Raw genomic sequence first — 21,474 nt, 5'->3', positions numbered from 1 at the left:
TTTTTGCACATGTCTATAGTAAGTACTGCTTATGGTGTTCCTTATGCGATACACTGTAGAAGGATACTCAGAGTTCTCTGCAGCATTTCTTCGGCCCCAGGCTGCATTCCTTTCTGCTTTGTACTTTTAATCTGCTTGCCTTGATCCCTTCTCACTTTGCAGTCCTCAAAAAATCTACCTCAGGTAAGACCCATAAAGTCTAGCAGTGTGACTTGGTGGCTTTGGCAAGTTTTATTATCTTAACAAGCACACGAGTAGTTGTAAATGAAGGGGGTAATATTCTTACAAAATTATGACTGCATATATTTATTCACAATTAGTTTAACTGTAGTAAGTTGAAGTGCCAATTAGATAATGTAGATTGTAATTTATTTACTGTATAAAGTCTTCCTGTTACTATCAAACTTTGTGGATACTGAATTTACTTTCTGAAAATTTTCTTGCAATTTATATTTAAGGTAAGGTAATTTGGTCATACCTTATCTAACACAACACAGAATGTTCCTTGTTACTGTGCAAAGCCTTGATAAATATTTTATGTAATACTAGTCATTAGTCATATCTTAAAGGTATTAAGTTTTATAATTAATAACTATAATTGATACACCCTAAATCTTTGGTGCAGAATGTGAAGGTTCTAAATGGATGTTTATAAAGAATTTTTGAAATGTAAAATGACCAGAGTAGTGAAGTGTAAATTGATAATTTAATTACTGTAAATTTACAAACATATTTTATTACACAGGACTACAGTAGTTTTTAAGCCAATTAAAGTGGTTGGTATGACATGAAAAATGCATATTTTTTTTATGAAAGGATCCATCTTTATTTCAATGTCCACCTTTTGAAAGGTGGTTCCTTTGTAGCGAATTATGAAACTACCTACAGTACTCAGAACTAATGGTCTAACATGGTAACCATAAACATATTTCTTCATCATGAGCTCTGGATTCCTAAGAGCTTTAAATCAGTTTCAGTGGCCTTTATAGATAGACCAAAAGATTAAATGTGGTAGTGTGATTTTTTCCTCAGATTTCTCCTGGTTTTATTATACAACTGTAAGTATTGAGATATAAGAGTTCCACAGGGTGACAGCATTTTGAGATATCACTGACAATTCCATGCTGTTAAATTTTGTTTTAATATTTATTGAAAAAAAAGATTAAATACATTGCAGGTATTTTACTTTTCTTTATATTTCATTTCTTTCAAGGCACCTCTTTGTTGAATGGATTATAATTGGAGTGTAGTTTTTTTTTATTTAACCTAGTACAGTAATCAGTATGTTAGTTCTTGGAATAAATACTTTAAATCCTCTTAATATGCAAAAATTTACATCTTAAAATTAAAAGCTACAGTGGTATGTAGTTGATATGTAATTAAGTGAATGCTCTATGGTAAATCTAATATTCTATCAAATAGCTATAAACCACATATAGATAAGATCCTGAAGTTATATTTTCTGTCAAAAATGAGTGCACAGTAATGTACAATACCTAATTAGGCTTTAAATCAGAATATTATTTTCCAGGAACAGAAAGAGAATCTGAAAGCCCTTTATTTATAGAAAAAAATGTAAGCCAGCATTTCTTTCTTGTGCTCTCAAAATGGATTTTTTGACAGACCTGCAATCTTGATAATTCAATTCTAATTTTTCTTCCTTACAATCTTATTGAATCATTTCTAATATCCATCACCTTAATACTTTATGGTGCATTCCTGAATTAAAATACATAAACAGAGTGGTAGAGTTAGGCCTCCACCCACAATAATGCCTTGTAAGTCTCGAGCTTGATTCAAGAAAGAAAATGTGATATACTAAGAATTTGGACTTGAGAAACTAAAATGGGATATCTAAGAAATCCCTGTTGCAGTATATCTGCTACTTTTAATGAAGCAATCAATTTTCTTCCTTGGAAACTTAAAATACACTACAATCACAGAAATAAATTTTTTTTTGAAAGTTATCCCAAGATGAGGTATTTCTTCTGATTGGTACACTCGCACTATATATACTTTCTATAGTTGTACCAGTGGATTAAAACATCTAGAACATCGAACTTTACTTTGTACAAGCTAAGTATTTCTTTGTGTATATCAAATTCAACATCCATACAGGACATTACTATGGATAAACCTGTGTAATTTATAACATTCATTATAATGACAGCTTTTATAACAGTGTTTGTTTTTCATTTAACATGCCATTATGAGTTACACACTCAAATTCCCCACTTACAAAGTAATTGTGACTAAAAGTTCGACACAGCCGTATATTGGCATTATCAAGAACATAAAAACTTTACACAATATTAACACTACTGTTTTATATCTACAGTCTATTAACATGAAATTGAACTTTGGCAGCTTCAGAGGGAAACTCCGAGACATGGTTGCATTGTTAATAATACATTTACAGTATAAGAAGCAATCAGGTGATTTCAACAAAATCAAGATACTTCCTGTGACATAATTTATCCGTGTCTTTGAATTTTGCCCACTGAATGTTGCCAATCATCGCAACAAGAATTTACACAGTAGAAATGAGGAGTGAGAACTAGCAACAAGATGAGATGCTGGGAAGAACCAGCCTATGCATAAACTGCGACGCATCCCATATTATGGCCAAAATAACTTGTGGAAGCTTAACATGTACTGTACAAAAACTTTGGCCAGTTTAAGTGAACTGCATTATTGTCAATAACCTTTCCATGACAAAGATCTGGATATTTAATAAAAATATTCCTAAATCTTATTCTAACTCTAAATCTTGTACAACACTTTGGTAAAGTTCATTTGAAATATACAAGTGTGAGCTTCTGATTGCAAGATGACTAAGGCTCACAGAGTGGTGGTAACGTCGCAGCTAATTACTTTGCTAATAACCTCTGGAGAAACTGTAGCTAAAACTATTATTATTATCACCAGTACTATTTTCTGCAATATTTTCTTCTGCTATAGCAACATATGCAGCGGAGAATCCTTTTGTATTTATTGTGTCGTCGGTACGGAACCTCACTAGTAGGGCATCATTTACAGACACAATCTCTTGAGGAATCTGAAAATATAGAAAGAGAAAATAGGATGTAGAAAATGGATGCCAACTCCCATATCATATTACAATGGGATACTAGATAAGTACTGTACTAAAACTGCATAAATAAAAATGGTATACAGTACTAACCTTAGTAGCAGATAATTTTTTTAAATGGTAGCACAATACGATGAGAACTAGTTTGTTCTGGATGTTGTTAAGCAACCAAGAATAGAAAAAAAATACACCCATTGCAAGAGAGAAATTGCTAATAAATCTTCCAAAACATATTTACTTTCCAGGAAACTTTTAGGAGCATTATCTGTCATTGTTCTAATAGAGCTGCTGCTTTTTGTTCAAGAATAACCGAGAATAGAGTTGAAATTGCATTACACTTCAAGAGTATCCATAGACTACTTTGTCCTAACATAATATACTAAAACCACTTACTATAGACAACAACTGGGCCTTATTTTTAACAAAGCCATTTTAGAATTAATTAATAATAAATACCCTTTATTCCAGAGAAAGTTTAGCTTTTTGGTCCAGTGAAATTAAATCTTTTGAGCAACTGAAATGGTATATTTTGTTTTAAAAATACCGTTGACTTTTTTAGGTCTTAAAGTTACCTGTTATTTTCAACCCTATTTCCAGAATTTCCATATCTAAGGTTTTGACAGTTGGCAAAATGTCTAAATAGGGATGTTGAAGGTAATCATTTGTTCCATAGTTTGCAATTTGGCTTTCAAAAGGGCTTTGGAGAATGGGATGCCCTATTTACAATCTGCAATACTGTACAGATATCCCTTGAATGTGGTCAAGAAGTTCGTATGATTGGCCTTGATTTTAGTTTGTTCCGTAACTGGAATACAAACCACGCTATTTATTAGGGGTTATACTTTCAGCGGAGCTGAAATGAAGCTATTAAAATTTTAGTGAGGGTCAACTACCCACACCGCTAGTTAGCGGGGGTAGGGGGGGGGGTAGCTTGCTACCACTCCCATTCACACACCTGTGATTTAGCCACTTTTACTTTTGGGTCGGATCGAGAGCGGTTGTTTCCTCTCTCCCTCCTCGCCTATTTTGGACTGCCATTAATTTTTGTCTTTTAACTTACTTTTTCTTATACGTATATATATATAAACATTCAACATTATGTATACATATGTGTATGGAAATGTGGTAAGTTTCCTTTTCAGTGTTTGTGCTGTGTGTGTGATACATATACGACAACGACACTTGCGTAGTAGCAAGGCCAGCACAGTTCCACTTCGTGGGGAACGACCTCTCCCTCTCTGGTCCATCGGTCTTCCCGTCGGCATATATCCATTAACTCGGCCGCCGCAGGAGAATCGTCATCGCCTGGACCCTCTTCATTCAACTATTGTCTCCCTTTTTCCTCTTTTCCTACAGGAAACTTGGATTCTGAGCGAAGGGAATGTGGCCTTTCAAAATTGACTACGGTCTCTCTCTTCTCGAGGTCGTTCACCTTTACTACAACAGCGTACTATTGGGGAAGCTCCTTAACCCTTGCGCGGGTTAGGTTGCTCTTCCGATGGTTTGTCTCAATTATTTTTAGTGAAAATATAATTGTATTTTAATTTTTCAGCTTTCTCCGAGGGGAACACTTCCCTTCAGAGGGTCAGTAGTTCTCACTATTAGTGAATATTCTTGGCTGATTTGAATAATTATAATTCTGTTTTTATTACAGTTACTCCGCTCCCCCCCTTCTCCCTTGGATGTTGACTGGTGAAGGAAGGGCGCAATACTTAATTCTTATTTTATGTTGTTCCCTCAGGGTTCCTCTTCGGAGTTCCTCCCTAGGGAATTTCTGTTAAATAATTATTTAATTTTATTTTCCCAGTTAACTATGCAGTTTTTCTTCGTTCGACTAAGAGTGCCAACGAAGCAGAGCTGTTCTGTTCATGGGTGGAGAGTCTGCTGTCACTGCTGTCCCTCAAAGGACGTCGTCATGGGCGTCATCCCTTCTCTTAGAAGTACTCCCGTGACAACATGGCCAGCACTTCAGATCATCTTAGAACGCTAAAGGAGGTTCGCCTCCAGGGGTTGGACAACTTCCCTTCCGAGGGAAGTTTCCTCCCCAGGTGTGAGGTTGTTTCATCCTTCAGAGGGAGAACTTCCCATATCTTAATAGATTCATCGTCTCCGACTGCTGTTGCTGCCCTTCATCCAGACTTCTCTCCCCCCTTGCTGAGTTTCTCTTCCTTCAGGGGCGGAGTACGGTCTTGGCAAGTCTCTTCTACGAAGTGTTCACCTCTCTCGTTCGCGAGAGAGGCCACTCATAGAGACTCCTCTTCGGAGGATCGCTACTGCTAAGCTCAGCTTGCTGATCTACCGGCCCATAGGGCATCATCATGGGCGTCTTCTAGTCTCTTCTACGAAGTGTTCACCTCTCTCGTTCGCGAGAGAGGCCACTCATAGAGACTTCTCTTCGGAGGATCACTACTGTTATAGGTCAGCTTGCTGATACACCGGCCCTCATGGGCGTCATCACGGGTGTCTTCAAGTCTCTTCTACGAAGTATTCACCTCTCTCGTTCGCGGGAGAGGCCTCTCATAGAGACACCTCTTCGGAGGATCAAGCAGACCTTCCAGCGCAGCAGACCTACCAGGACCTCTTCGCATCTCAGTTCCTGATCGTCCTGCCAGCTGACCTACCGATCTACCAGCACAACCTTGTGCTGTAAAGTAGTCCTTTGGACTTCAGTCCTGGACTCTAACACGGACCTTTTACGGTTCCCATCGGTGGATGCTCGCCCTTCCAAAGGGCACATCCCAGTTCCTGATCGTCCTGCCAGCTGACCTACCGATCTACCAGCGCAACCTTGCGCTGCAACGAAATCCCTTGGACTTCGGTCCTGGACTCTAACGCAGACCTGCTTACGGTCCCCATCGGTGGATGCTCGCCCTTTTTTAAAGGACACATCCCAGTTCCTGATCGTCCTGCCACTGGTCATCCTACCGATGGTCTCCCGCGCACGCGCCGATAGTCTTGCGCGCGCCAACAGTCTTGTACGCGTGTGCGCGCTGATGATCTTCCATGCGCGGGCGGCGATGGTCTCCCGCGCGCCCACGATTTTCTGCGCATGAGCGCCAATGCTCTTGCGCGCGCCAACAGTCTTCTGCTCGCGCATGGCAACGATCTTCCACGCGCGGGCACCGATGGTCTCCCGCGTGCGCACCGATGATTTTCCACGCGCGCGTGCCGATGGTCTCCCGCGCGCACACCGATGATTTTCTGCGCGCGCTAGCGCCGATGCTCTTGCGCGCCCGGATGATTTTCCAAGTGCGCAAGCGCCAATAGTCTTGTACGCGCGTGTGGCAACAGTTTCGCGCGCATGGGCCGACTTTCCACCGCGCGCGCGCACCTCGCCGACTTTCTTCTGCGCGCGGGCGCCGATGGTATCCTGCACGAACAGTCTACCGCGCACCGACGGACTTCGCGCGTACGCGCTCCAATAATCTTGAGTACGCGCCCGCAGCCTTCCGCACGCGCCGACGGTCTTCTACGTGCGGATGCTGATGGTATTCCGCACGCGCGTCCCAACAGTCTCCACGTGGTACTCTCACGCACGCGCTAATGCTCCCACTCTTGCGCAACCAGTCACACGCTTCGGTGCATTCTAGGGAGAATGCACAAAACTACACAGTGCTTTACTGCGCGCCAGCGCTCTTCCTCACTTTCCTGCGCCGTTACGGTCCCGGATCCATGCGCCAGCTCTTGCCAAAGAGTCAAGGCTCGCAGATCCAATGCACCAGCTCTTGCCTGCTCTCCAGGCAGATATTAAGCACCTGCATCATCCTGTGTGCCATCGCTCCAGACTCATCTACAGTACACACTCGCGCAATTGTCAGTAAAAAAGGAATAAAACTTTTTGGACAGGTCACCATTGCCCCATTCCTCCCCGCAAACACACAAACATGGCCACCGGGAAAAGAGGATAAGGCTCCACAGAAGGATTCAAGATCCCGAAGATTCCATCCTACAAGGGAATCGAAACGGCGAATCCTTGGTCCCTGTCTCTTCTGAAGTTTCCTTTTTTCCTTGACAGACCACCATCAGCAAACAGGAAAGCATCAACAGACTGATTTCCAGATCACTGTTTGCTGATGGCTAGTTCACAGTTTACTGATCGCTAGGTCGCCGATCACCAGATCGCCAATTGCTAGCTCAATGCTGATCTTTGACCTCTAGTCCCTCCAATGACTAACTATCTCCAATTGCTAGCATTTCCAATCACCGATTGCTAGTCAATAACCAGTCATCAGCTTGCTGATCACTAGATCACCGATGGGCAGCTCATCTTTCTTCGATCATTGAACTCAGCTCGCTGATCTCTGATCAGCCCATCTTCAGCTTGCTCATCTCTGACCAAACAGGGGGGACCATAATCAGCTTGCTGATCTCGAACTCACCATCGGCTCACAGACCACCGATTCATCAGTCATCGGTAATTTACCAGCAGTTCGTGACTCGAATTTACTAGTCAACCGCTTCCTGTAGTTCCTAGATCAGAAGTTATACAACATACTTCTCGCTACTGGCCGTTAGCCATCACACTAAAGTGATCGGCAAACGTTTGACAACCCTCATCAACGGTTTGCCAACAGGGAACTACTTGCGAGCACTCTCCAACTGCACAGTAACCACGATACCCAACGGTTAACCATTGATTAACATTCGCCAGATTGATTTCTATTCTAAGGAATAGCATCAATCCCATCAGGGCGCGTGGTAAGGCTAAGCGTGGCCTTCTTTTTAAAGAAATTCTCTCTCAGAGAAGAATTCTTACACTGGGTATCGCGCCTGATCCTTTACGACACGAGTCAAGACTCCAGCGTCGACAATCTTCCATGCAAAAGGATCACCAAGGAGCTGTCCCTTTGGGTCGATGTCCACACCATGTTGGAGTTCGATCAAGGGCTAAGACCTCAGGTCTTCATTTGTACACTGGACCTAAAGGACACTTACTCCCAGGTCCAAACCATCCATCTAGGAAGGTTGGAAGATTCAGTCTAGACAAACAAGAAACACCAGTTCAAGGCACTGTGCTTCGGTCTTTCCACTACATCCATCCTGGTCTCACAGGATTGGCTTCTGTCTCTGCTCTCTTTGGACGACTGACTGACCTTAGCAGACTCAGTGGCACTCAGTGGCAACCTTGCATTAACACTGGAAGTTCTGAAGTCTTTTTTAACCAAGATCCAGTGATCAGGGTAAACCTACGGAAATCTTCCCTACTTCCCTCCCAGGAGACTGGTGTATCTGGGAATGATTCTAAACATCAATCTCCACAAAAACCTTCTCGAAACGAGAACGACTTCCATTTCAGGAGACTTGAGTCGGAAAAAGAAAGGAGGGACCATAGTGCTTCACCACACGACCTCAGCCCTCTGGACAGAGCCCGAAGGTACCTTCACTTAAATCTCTGAAGAGATGAAGGCCAACATTCCGGTCCTTCAGCAGCCTCATCGGTTCCTAACAGACCACTCAGTGATGTGATGGACGACACACCACACACTACATAGAGACTCACATCGACAAGCAAGTAGGAACTGGCTTGTAACCTCTTCCCTTCTAATAGAATAAACACTAAGATGGGCCAAAGTCCGTTCGGTACCACTATCAGCCCGCTTCATTCCAGACTGGAAGAACGTGCTCGCCAACAATCTGTGCACAATATCTCAGATAAGGTATACCGAATGGACTTTGGATCGCCATGTAGCCAACAAAGTCCCGACTTTACGAGGTCCTCCAAATAGGGGGTCTGTTTGCAACGTTCCTAAATCTCAGGCTACTGTTGGTCACTAGCCCTAGACCCCAAGGCTCTCTGGCAACATTGGTGGGTGCAACAATGATGTTTACGTCTCGTCCCCGTTTTATCTGGAGAAGGGCACTCAACAAGGCTAGAACATCGGTCAACCTCTCAAGGACTCTCCTAGCTCCGCTATGGCATTATGCAGAACGGCCTCCAAACCTTTTGCAGCTCCTGATAGAGCCTCCAAGAGAACCCTCTCCACATAACAGACAACCCACTTCGACACCTACCACAAGCTAAAGCTTTGCTATGGTTGTACGCCTGAAGACTACCCAATACCTCTTTGCGAAAAGGTTGTCTAGATATCTGAGGAATTCCTCAGCATCAGTCTACCAGGCAGTATCACGTCTTGTGTGGTTGGCGTCGTGTGAAAGTGTCTCTCCACTCGATACCTCGATTCCAGCAATAGCGGAATCCTCGAGTATATGCAAGAGGAAAAGACCCCTATAAATGAAAATTTGAATTTTATCTGTTTCATAAGAATTGTAAAATCTTAGAGTCAGAGAAACTCTCAGAATCAGATAAAATGTCAGAGATACTTTCCTAACCAAAACAAATTTCTTTGTCTTCTAAAACCTTTACAATAGCAAAAAAATGTCATAGTCAAAATAGTAGTCTAACTTTGCCATGCAAAGGAGGGCTGTAGTCATCTCTCTTTCTTGACAGGTTTGTCAGGAGATTAGACACGGTCTTCACAACAGGTCAATACAGAGGTCCCCCTCTCTTCTTCCGAGGAAATCAATTGTGGATAAGGAGAGAACTGACAATCGTGTCAGATAGACATTGGATGCAGTACAGATTAGTGGAGAACCAACAACAGGGAGAGACTGCTCAAAATAGCAGTTACAGTATATCCAGGAGCCCAAGGTTCTGAAAGGGGGCTTCGACAGTCACTGGGTTTAGGATTGGAAAGGGTACTGCACCCTTCTAAGCTTCCTCTTTGGATCTATTTTCCAATTAACTCATAGGTTGCATTTCACTATGTATTCAAGCACTGAAGGAGAAAATCTGGATGCATTTGCCTTAACCCCATATTCCGTTCAATTTTTTGGATATCAATATTTTTTTTTTAGTTTATGAATCTCATAATGACTATGGTAGCACCCATGTAGCATCAAACAAAGAGGTATCTCAACTGCTTGCACTTTGATAATGTGTCAAGGAAGATTTCACCTTTGCCCACCCTTTCCCATCAGCTGCACTTCCTGAACAATATTGTCCTTCACAAATGCAGATTATCCAGCATCTCTTTCAAGCAAAAGGCTTTTTTTCAAAGGTCGTCTTAGATGTCTGGGTGTATCTGAAGGTTCTCAGCAACTTTAATAGCAAAAGTAGGCCGTCTATTGCAAATGGTGTCTTAAAAGGGGCCAATTTCCTATCTTAAACAATTTCAGCAGGTCTTGCATTTTTCCATCAACTCATGCTGAGAGAAATTCGATTCTCTCAGTTGGGAAAGGCTATAGAAAAGCCTTACACAAAGTCCTAGCTTTAGGTAATTATTCATGGTCATGGAGAGTTGCCAAGTCTTGATAACCCTAGGGTGGGGGTTGGTTTAGGACACTCTAAAGTACCCCCTTTCAAGCCACTGTGACAATTGTCAGACAGATGTGACCATAAAGACTTTTCCTATTACTCTCGCCTTGGCAAAAAAACGTGGTTGAGCATCATGGCCTTTCACACTTGATCTGTCACCTGAATAATAGGGAGACAATGTATTTTGTTTTTATGCCACCCAAGGTTTGATCTTCTGTTTCCATCACTGCAAGATGCTTCCAGTAGTGACTGAGACCATAACTAATGAGAACTAGACCTGGGTGTCAATGACTGTTTAGTATAGGCAGGACTAAGGTGGTGTCCAAAAACATTTACTTTCTGGTTTTGTGAAGTACTTGAATGTACCAAAGTACCAAAATTGGGGGAAGTGCCTTGGTATATGTATGTGTATGTAATAGCATTAATAAATTATGAAGCTATTTAGGCACAATTATACTTGTAAAGATATACATAATTATGCATATATTTCCTCTTCCTTATATCGATCGTATACGTTAGAGTTTCGGCGATTTAGGTAACCGAAATCTCGCCTTGCGCTAGGCTACCTAGCCTATGCACTTTAGTATACTTTCATATATGTTCCCAGTTTACCCTCGTGTATCGTTTTAACAATTCATGCGGAGATAGATATCTATAATTGTTATATAACTCGATACTCGTCTCCTGTGGATTTTTAAGGGTAATCCCTCCTTCCCTCTGAGTGCCGCCATAGGCGACAACCCTATCTTGGTCTTGCCATAGAGACAGTTATGTCAGGAACGTCACTGCCTTCCAATCAGACAGCAAGAAAGTCTTTCATAGGCACTTCTTCTAAAACTCTGGGGTTTATAACCCCATTGATTTCGCGAATTGACGAGATAACTTGGTGGGAGGTCATTACAGACAATTCTACGGTTACTGACTCGGAAGCCAAGAAGGACATAGTTTCTACCTTGAGTCTCTCCAAGAAGAGTACCATCGTCGCGCACTGAAGTTAACCTGTAGAGATGATGATGCAGTATGCTCTGTATTGAGAGTGTGGGGGCAAGATCTTGTTTGACTGGTAGGACTTCATAGAGTTTTTGGATCCACAGGTCTGATTGTTGACTCTAACCAAGCAGATCTGACCATGGCAGCTCCTAGGATGGCCTTGACTCTTCACGGACACCAAAGTGCTGATCAGTGACCAAGGTCCTACCCAAAGGTGCTAAGGTCACCTCCCCAGATTGTGGCACTCATGTTGACAAAGGAACTTTGGCTCTGAGTTGTTTACCTCCACCAGCACTGTTCCAAGGTCTGCTGTTATACGGATAGATGAATCCCAAGTACAGTACCCTCATACCCAGCCGGGGTAGAGGGTGTGGCAGGCTCCTCTGGCAATTCTTGCCCCACCCTGAATATGTTGAGACATAACTAGGAACATAGTTAGGAGCTGAATAGGCCCGAAAAGGCCAACATCAGCGGAAGAAGAATCCCTCGTACTCTTCATGGAAGAGACGCAAGAAGTACCACGTACTCTTACCTTTGCTGATCGGGACAGGAGACTGACACGGGGAAGAAATTCTGACCCCTGTCTTTCATTGCACGCAATGACAGTCTTGAGTGGTGCTACCCTCTCAACTTGCTCAGCTAAAGTATCGTTGGTTGTGGGGGAGCGGGATTCCACTGTCTTGGTTGGAAGGGTGACGGAGGGTGCCAAAGCTCCGGTATCAACCCGGGAACAGAAAGTGTGCAGGGCCGTGCACTCCTGTCTTGCCTAGCAACTGGGGTAGGCAGGGAAACCAGAGCCATTGCGTGGCACAAGGTTGTAGCATGGGGTCATGGCCTCAGCCACTGGCCTGGGCCAGAGGGGGAAAGACACAGGGCTGGGAAAAACTCTGGTGCAGCCAACCACCCCACTCCCCCCAAAAAAGAGGTAGTGCAGTAAGGAGTATAAGTAGAGTTGGCCTTCCTGGACATCTTTGATCTCTAACTCCGAGAATAAGAGTTGGAAGAAGAATGCATGTTTCTTCCTCTTCCCGACCCTCGCTCCAGACTCTGCAAGCAGTCTAGTTCCAAACGATCAAAAACACTCCCACGAGGGAACAAATAACAGGGTTTGCTCACTTACAGGATCCGCAACACTGATCACTGTCATGTGGAGGAGTTAGGCACATTCACAGGGGCCCACAATTTAGACAAGTTGGATCATAGGCACAGAGGGAGTGAGATACACAGAGACTACTCGTACATCAACAGATGTTGGCCACGAACCAATGTGACAGCTGATATCTACGTCAATAGACTTAGACTGTCAAATAAGGGTTAATGGTTAGTGCTGTACTATATACTGTATTTCCCAAAAACCTCTTGCAGTCAAGAATATGAAAGAATAGCCAAATAATTTTGTGTTACAATAGGTTCATGAACGTATAGCTAAACGAACAGTCAAATGGGGAAAAATAATAGTGCACCTTTAAAACCTGCATTTTGTCACATATTTTAATCAGAGATTAGTGATTATTTTTAATGAACATTAAATACTCTCTTACATTGATTTCTTTTAAAACTCAAACCGAGTAGTAATGAATGATCCACTCTAATCCATTGCTTCTTAAGGGTTGGATACCAATTTTTTTTTTCTTTACTAGTTTCCATTGTCTAGGCTAGATAAAAGGGGGAAATGAGTTGATTTAATGAGACAATCATTTAGTGCATGCTGAAAAAAGCTTGTGTAATACCTTGCATAAATTTTCTTTTATTTATCCTTGTTTTATGTAAAGGTTTCTTCTTGGATAATTGACGGACAAAGATTTGGGAATGAACTACAGGTTGAAAATGAGATACATGCAATATTTATCCATTGCAGCAAAGGACCATGATTAAATTTCCTCTTATATTTTTCCAGTTAAATTATTTCTTTACTCAAAGTATGTCACACTTTGAATAATAGTTTTAGATTCTTGTATGGGAATTTTGTTTTTAAGAAAAAATGTTATTTTCATTAGTAAAATAAATTTTTGAATATACTTACCCGGTGATCATATAGCTGTCAGCTCTGCTGCCCGACAGAAAAACCTACGGACGGAATACGCCAGCGATCGCTATACAGGTGGGGGTGTACATCAACAGCGCCATCTGTCGAGCAGGTACTCAAGTACTCGATGTCAACACAGAACCAATTTTCTCCTCGGTCCACTGGGTCTCTATTGGGGAGGAAGGGTGGGTCCTTTAATTTATGATCACCGGGTAAGTATATTCAAAAATTTATTTTACTAATGAAAATAACATTTTTCAATATTAAACTTACCCGGTGATCATATAGCTGATTCACACCCAGGGGGGTGGGTAGAGACCAGCATATATGTTAACATTAAGAGCTAAGTATTCCGTATTTCATTTTAGCAGTTATTCAAAATAACAAACATAAAATTAATAAGTACCTGGTAAGGAAGTCGACTTGAACAATTACTCTGCCTTTTTAAGTACGTCTTCCTTACTGAGCCTCGCGATCCTCACAGGATGCTGAGCGACTCCTAGGAGCTGAAGTATGAAGGGTTGCAACCCATACTAAAGGACCTCATCAAAACCTCTAATCTAGGCGCTTCTCAAGAAAGAATTTGACCACCCGCCAAATCAACCAGGATGCGAAAGGCTTCTTAGCCTTCCGGACAACCAAAAAAACAACAATAAAAACATTTCAAGAGAAAGATTAAAAAGGTTATGGGATTATGGGAATGTAGTGGTTGAGCCCTCACCCACTACTGCACTCGCTGCTACGAATGGTCCCAGGGTGTAGCAGTTCTCGTAAAGAGACTGGACATCTTTAAGGTAAAATGATGCGAACACTGACTTGCTTCTCCAATAGGTTGCATCCATTACACTCTGCAGAGATCTGTTTTGTTTGAAGGCCACTGAAGTCGCGACAGCTCTAACTTCATGTGTCCTTACCTTCAGCAAAGCATGGTCCTCCTCATTAAGATGGGAATGAGCTTCTCGAATCAAAAGTCTGATATAATAAGAAACTGCATTCTTCGACATAGGTAAAGAAGGTTTCTTAATGGCGCACCATAAAGCTTCTGACTGGCCACGTAATGGTTTAGTACGTTTCAAATAGTACTTAAGAGCTCTTACAGGGCATAGTACTCTTTCTTGTTCATTTCCAACCAAATTAGAAAGGCTTGGAATCTCGAACGATTTGGGCCAAGGACGAGAAGGAAGTTCGTTTTTGGCTAAAAAACCAAGCTGTAAGGAACATGTAGCCGTTTCAGATGTAAATCCAATGTTCCTGCTGAAGGCGTGTATCTCACTGACTCTTTTAGCTGTTGCTAAGCAGACGAGGAAAAGAGTCTTCAAAGTGAGATCTTTAAAAGAGGCTGATTGAAGTGGTTCGAACCTTGCTGACATAAGGAACCTTAGTACCACGTCTAAGTTCCAACCTGGTGTGGTCAACCGACGCTCCTTCAAGGTCTCAAAAGACTTAAGGAGGTCCTGTAGATCTTTGTTGTTGGAAAGATCTAAGCCTCTGTGACGGAAGACTGTTGCCAACATGCTTCTGTAACCTTTGATCGTGGGAGCTGAAAGGGATCTTTCCTTCCTTAGGTATAAAAGGAAGTCAGCTATCTGAGTTACAGAGGTACTGGTTGAGGATACTGATTTTGACTTGCACCAGCTTCGGAAGACTTCCCACTTCGACTGGTAGACTTTGAGAGTGGATGTCCTCCTTGCTCTAGCAATCGCTCTGGCTGCCTCCTTCGAAAAGCCTCTAGCTCTCGAGAGTCTTTCGATAGTCTGAAGGCAGTCAGACGAAGAGCGTGGAGGCTTGGGTGTACCTTCTTTACATGCGGCTGACGCAGAAGGTCCACTCTTAGAGGAAGTGTTCTGGGAACGTCTACTAGCCATTGCAGTACCTCGGTGAACCATTCTCTCGCGGGCCAGAGGGGAGCAACCAACGTCAACCTTGTCCCTTCGTGAGAGGCAAACTTCTGCAGTACTCTGTTGACAATCTTGAACGGGGGGAACGCATAAAGGTCTAGATGGGACCAATCCAGAAGAAAGGCATCTATGTGAACTGCTGCTGGGTCCGGAATCGGTGAGCAATAAATTGGGAGCCTCTTGGTCATCGAGGTTGCGAACAGATCTATGGTAGGCTGACCCCATAAGGCCCATAGTCTGTTGCAAACATTCTTGTGAAGGGTCCACTCTGTTGGGATGATTTGACCCTTCCGGCTGAGGCGGTCTGCCATGACATTCATGTCGCCTTGAATGAACCTCGTAACTAGGGATATGTTTCGATCTCTTGACCAGGTGAGGAGGTCCCTTGCGATCTCGTACAACGTCATCGAATGAGTCCCTCCTTGCTTGGAGATGTACGCCAAGTCTGTGGTGTTGTCGGAGTTCACCTCCACCACCTTTCCTAGAAGGAGGGACTTGAAGCTTCTCAAGGCCAGATGAACTGCCAGTAGCTCCTTGCAGTTGATGTGCAGCGTTCTTTGATCCGCATTCCCGACCGTCCAATGTCGCACCCCAGCCCGTGTCCGATGCGTCCGAGAAGAGAAGGAGGTCGGGGGTCTGAACAGCCAGTGGCAGACCCTCCTTGAGGAGAATGTTGTTCTTCCACCAAGTCAGTGAAGACTTCATCTTCTCGGAAATAGGAACCGAGACCGCTTCTAGCGTCTTGTCCTTTCTCCAGTGAGCAGCTAGGTGAAACTGAAGGGGTCGGAGGTGGAGTCTCCCTAACGCGATGAACTGGTCCAGTGATGAAAGCGTCCCTATCAGACTCATCCACTGTCTGACTGAACATCGGTCCTTCTTCAGCATGGACTGGATGAATTCTTGGGCTTGACTGATTCTGGGGGCCGACGGAAAAGCCCGAAAAGCTTGACTCTGAATCTCCATTCCTAGGTAGACTATAGTTTGGGATGGGACGAGTTGGGACTTTTCCAAATTGACCAGGAGACCCAATTCCTTGGTCAGATCTAGAGTCCACTGTAGATTCTCCAGACAGCGACGACTTGACGAAGCTCTTAAAAGCCAGTCGTCCAAATAGAGGGAGGCTCTGATGTTTGCTAAATGCAGGAATTTGGCAATATTCCTCATCAGTTTGGTAAAAACTAGAGGTGCCGTGCTTAGGCCAAAGCACAGGGCTTGGAACTGGTATACAACCTTCCCGAAAACGAACCTTAGAAAAGGTTGGGAATCTGGGTGGATGGGGACGTGAAAGTAAGCGTCCTTTAGGTCTAACGAGACCATCCAGTCTTCCTTCCTGACCGATGCTAGAACCGACTTTGTCGTCTCCATGGTGAACGTCTGCTTTGTGACAAAGACATTCAGAGCACTGACGTCTAGCACCGGTCTCCATCCTCCTGTCTTCTTCGGCACTAAGAAGAGGCGATTGTAGAAGCCCGGGGATTGATGGTCCCGGACTATGACTACCGCTCCTTTTTGTAGTAAGAGAGACACCTCTTGCTGTAAAGCTTGTCTCTTGTCCTCCTCTCTGTACCTGGGAGAGAGGTCGATGGGAGTTGTTGCTAGAGGGGGGTTGCGCAAGAATGGAATCCTGTACCCCTCCCTGAGTAACTTCACAGACTGTGCGTCCGCGCCCCTGTTCTCCCAGGCCTGCCAGTAGTTCTTGAGCCTGGCTCCCACTGCTGTCTGAAGAAGGTGGCAGTCAGACTCTGCCTTTAGAGGACTTGGAACCCTTCTTCTTGCTCCCACGTTGACTTCCGGCACGAGCACCTCCTCTGCTGGAGGCTCTGCCACGAAAGGGCGGAATGAACCTTGACGCTGGAGTGTCCATCCTGGGTCTAGGCACGGAGGGCAAAGGGCGGGCTTTGCGTGCGGATGACGCCACCAGGTCATGAGTGTCTTTCTGGATCAAGGAGGCGGCAATCTCCTTGATCAACTCTTCAGGGAAGAGACACTTCGAGAGGGGAGCAAACATAAGCTCCGACTTTTGACATGGGGTGACTCCAGCTGACAAGAAGGAGCAAAGGTGATCCCGCTTCTTGAGGACCCCGGACACGAAAGAAGCCGCAAGCTCACTAGAACCATCCCGAATGGCTTTGTCCATGCAGGACATAATGAGTATGGAAGTTTCCTTATCAGAAGGGGAGGTCTTCCTGCTCAACGCTCCCAAACACCAGTCCAAGAAGTTAAAGACTTCGAATGCACGGAAAACTCCCTTCATAAGATGGTCCATATCCGAAGGAGTCCAGCTAATCTTGGAGCGTCTCATAGCCAGCCTGCGGGGAGAGTCTACTAGACTTGAGAAGTCGCCCTGGGCAGAGGCAGGAACTCCCAAGCCGAGAACTTCTCCCGTGGCATACCAGACGCTAGATCTGGAAGCAAGCTTGGCCGGGGGAAACATGAAGGATGTCTTCCCAAGTTGCTTTTTGGACTGCAACCACTCTCCCAGTACCCTTAAAGCTCTCTTGGACGAGCGAGCGAGTACGAGCTTCGTAAAGGCAGGTGCTGCTGACTGCATGCCTAAAGCGAACTCAGAGGGAGGCGAGCGTGGTGCTGCAGACACAAACTGATCTGGATATAAATCCTTGAACAGCGCAAGCACTTTCCTAAAGTCTAAGGAGGGCGGCGTGGTCTTGGGTTCTTCGATGTCCGAGTGTTGATCGTCAAGATGTGCAGCTTCGTCATCATCAGAGATTCCATCGTCTGAATGTTGAGGAGGAAGAGGCAACGGAGTAGATAAAAGCTGGACGGCTGAGTCCGGCAGCACGGGTGCATGCGTGGCTGCACTGGACCCAACGTCATGCCACTGTTGGTCAGTCTGAGAACTGGCAACAACCAAAGCTGAGTGGGTGCGCAAAGCGTCTACTCCCGACTGTGGAAGGATAGCGGAGACCACCGTGGGTTGCGGAGGCTGACGCACCGCGTCAAAACACGGCAGCTTAACTCCACCCTCCTGTTGTTGTGGTAGCTCACGAGCGGCAACGGAGGGTTCCGTGCGTCTGTGAACGTCAGCATGCGTCTGGCAGGGTCGACTGCGCATGGGTGGAGGAGCTCTCACAGCTGGAGTGTGGGAGCAGGTAGCCTCAGCGTCTGCTGGGCGCACAACCGTGGCAGGTTGTAGGCTAACGGGTGCAGCGTCAACCTTCTCCGCACGAAACTCCTGTATAACAGCTAACTGAGTCTGCATAGACTGCAGCAAAGACCACTTAGGGTCTACAGAAGCGGGTGCGGCAACAGACGGAGTTACTGTCTGTTGTGACTGAGGGTCTATAACAGCGGGTGCGGCAACAGACGGAGTTACTGCCTGTTGCGGTACCACTTTGCCTCTCTTAGGAGGTGTGCAGTCGTCGGAGGACTGCAGCGAGTCCGAACTGACCCAGTGGCTACACCTGGGCCGTTGGACTTGCTCGGAAGGGACCTTACGTTTAAGAGGCCGTGAGACCTTGGTCCATCGTTTCTGTCGAGAAACCTTTTCCGCAGACGAGGAATGAACGGGCTCACTCGTCTTCTTGTGGGTGGGACGATCTAGGAAAGATACGTCCGAAACCACGGAGGGTACGTCTGTCCGCTGATTAAAGCCTGTCGAACCCTTTGGTCGTACGACATTGCTTCTCCCCTGGGCTTGGGAGCTTGCAAGAGGTCCCGGACTGGGAGGACGACAGGCACGAACAGACGCACCCTCATGCGTAACACTGACACTTTTCACTGCACTGACACTCACTTCACTTCCCACTGCACTTTTACCTTTCAACTCCCTGACGTCAGCCATGAGTTGATTGCGGTCATTCGCCAATGACTCGACTCTCTCACCTAGAGCCTGGATGGCACGCATCATATCTGCCATTGAAGGTTGATGAGAGCTAGCAGGGGGGTCGGGTGCAACCACTACAGGGGAAGGAATAGGGTGAGGGGCATGGGGAGAGGAAAAATCAATTGAGCGAGACGAACTCCTCCTGATCCTATCCTTCTCTAGCCTACGTGCATATTTCAGGAATTCTTGAAACCCGAATTCCGAAAGCCCAACGCATTCCTCACATCGATCTTCCAATTGACAGGCTTTACCCCTACAATTGGAACAAACGGTGTGCGGATCGATAGAGGCCTTCGGAAGACGCCTTGAACAGTCCCTAGCGCTACATTTCCTGTACTTGGGGACTTGAGAAGGGTCAGACATCTTGAATTAGTCAAAGGGGGGAATTCAAAATCTATCCAAGTCGTCAACAAATAATCCAAAATCCAAAAAAGAATGCAAGGAAGTATTGAAGATAACTTCTGCACAGCGATAGCTAATAACCAGAAATGAATACTTCACCAAATAACGTGAAAATCAATCCAGAAAACAAGAGCGTATTCAGTAGGTCTTGCCGGTGGCACGACAGAGAGAAAATTGGTTCTGTGTTGACATCGAGTACTTGAGTACCTGCTCGACAGATGGCGCTGTTGATGTACACCCCCACCTGTATAGCGATCGCTGGCGTATTCCGTCCGTAGGTTTTTCTGTCGGGCAGCAGAGCTGACAGCTATATGATCACCGGGTAAGTTTAATATTGAAAAAAAAAAAGTATAAAATTGTGTTTGGTTGTCATCACTTTATATGAACTTGGAATGTACATAGAGTACCATTTGTATACATACCTCAGAAAGAAACTTGAAATTTTATTAAATTCATTTAAAGGCATGCATCCAAAGAAATTATTTTCTGATTGAACACTGTACTGTAGTTACAGAATAAGATGAGAATTCAAACTTTGAATTTAGACTATAAATCAATTGTCATTTAAAATGCACTAATCTGTAAATAAACCTACTACTGTATCTGTCCTTCATCATTCCAGAACTACAAGTTTCAATAACTATTTAACAGCTTGTATTTGTATATGTAACTTCATGTGCAATAAATGGGATATTTCTGTTTATTTATACTTGACCATTTATTTACTTTATAGATTTGTACCAAAGCAGTCAATATTCAAGAAAAGTATAAGCTACATTGATAAAAGTGGAATAATTACATCATTATTATTATTACTAGCCAAGCAGCAGCCCTAGCTAAAAAAGAGAATGGTGAAAACCCAAGAGCTTCAATAGAGAAAATACCTAAGTTTAGAAGAGAAACTGTAGAAATAAGAAAGAGTAACAAGAAAAAGTCTTTTAACCAATTGAACATAAAAGCAAAAGACCCCCCCCCCCCCCAAAAAAAAAAGAGAAAGCTGCAAAGACATGTAAATCCATACAGTGCACTGCTTGAAGTTCAAAGACACCACTTAAAACCCCTTTCGGAGGCATCATCTGTATATAAGCAACAAACTTTTTTTTTTCAAGGCCAAGCTAAATGTGTGTACAGTTTATGTGTATCGAAGGCAAAACCTATTGCCCTGATTAACAAAAATACTTAGTTTCTGGGTCACACCACAAGTATGCTTGATGTAGTATGAAAAATAGAGGGCAAAAATCAGTGTCCTACGTTATACCAGACATTCAATTCATGTTCTCACTATAGTGCTCATCAATAACTACTCTGAAATCTGTTGGTTATTGTTTAGATGGTCAAAAATAATAATACAGTACAGTTTTAAGAAATTATTCAGACTACCATATTAAATTTGAATTCTCATCATTAATACAGTGAACCAAATCAACATAAAGACCAATCATACAAACTTAAAGGAAAGAATATAGATATATGTACACTGAATATTGTAAAGAAAACATAAGTTCAAAGTTCATTCTGAAAGCTAAATTGTAAAGTAGGGAACGGATAATTAGTTTCAGCCTATGCATTTAGATATTTTACCAGCAGACATTAAAAAAAAATATGATAGTACTTACAGTATTTCCACAAAATTTTCCATAGAGTGGTCCCGAGTCACTATAGCCAGAGAAAACTTCTACGTAGTCATATCCACAGTCATGTTCATCTTCAAGTTCAAAGGTGAGGAATGTCAGATGTACATTTTCTCCTGGCTGCGCCTGAATAATCCAATCGCAATCCTCTTTGTTGTCGTAATTCTGGTCACCATATTTTGCATGCGAGTACATGTGCTTCACAGTGCTGGTAGCTTTTAGACCACCTCCACAAACTAAAGAAATAAATATTTACTAATTAAAGAGTAACTTTAAG

At 43.8% G+C, this 21,474-nt stretch overlaps 1 protein-coding gene across 1 annotated transcript in view; it reads right to left on the bottom strand.

Moving 5' to 3' along the window:
* Positions 1-801: 801 nt before the first annotated feature.
* Positions 802-21,474, bottom strand: part of LOC137625121 (tolloid-like protein 1) — an 865,074-nt gene continuing 844,401 nt past the window's right edge. The window contains exons 16-17 of the mRNA XM_068356038.1: positions 21,183-21,433; positions 802-3,058 (exon numbers count right to left, since the gene is read on the bottom strand). Coding sequence (XP_068212139.1) covers positions 2,879-3,058; positions 21,183-21,433 — 431 coding nt within the window. The 3' untranslated portion in view covers positions 802-2,878. The remainder of the gene's footprint in view (positions 3,059-21,182; positions 21,434-21,474) is intronic.

This window comes from Palaemon carinicauda, chromosome 2, assembly GCF_036898095.1.
Source record: "Palaemon carinicauda isolate YSFRI2023 chromosome 2, ASM3689809v2, whole genome shotgun sequence".
In the NCBI taxonomy this organism is placed as follows: Eukaryota; Metazoa; Arthropoda; class Malacostraca; order Decapoda; family Palaemonidae; genus Palaemon; species Palaemon carinicauda.
This window is presented reverse-complemented; position numbering and strand designations above follow the sequence as displayed.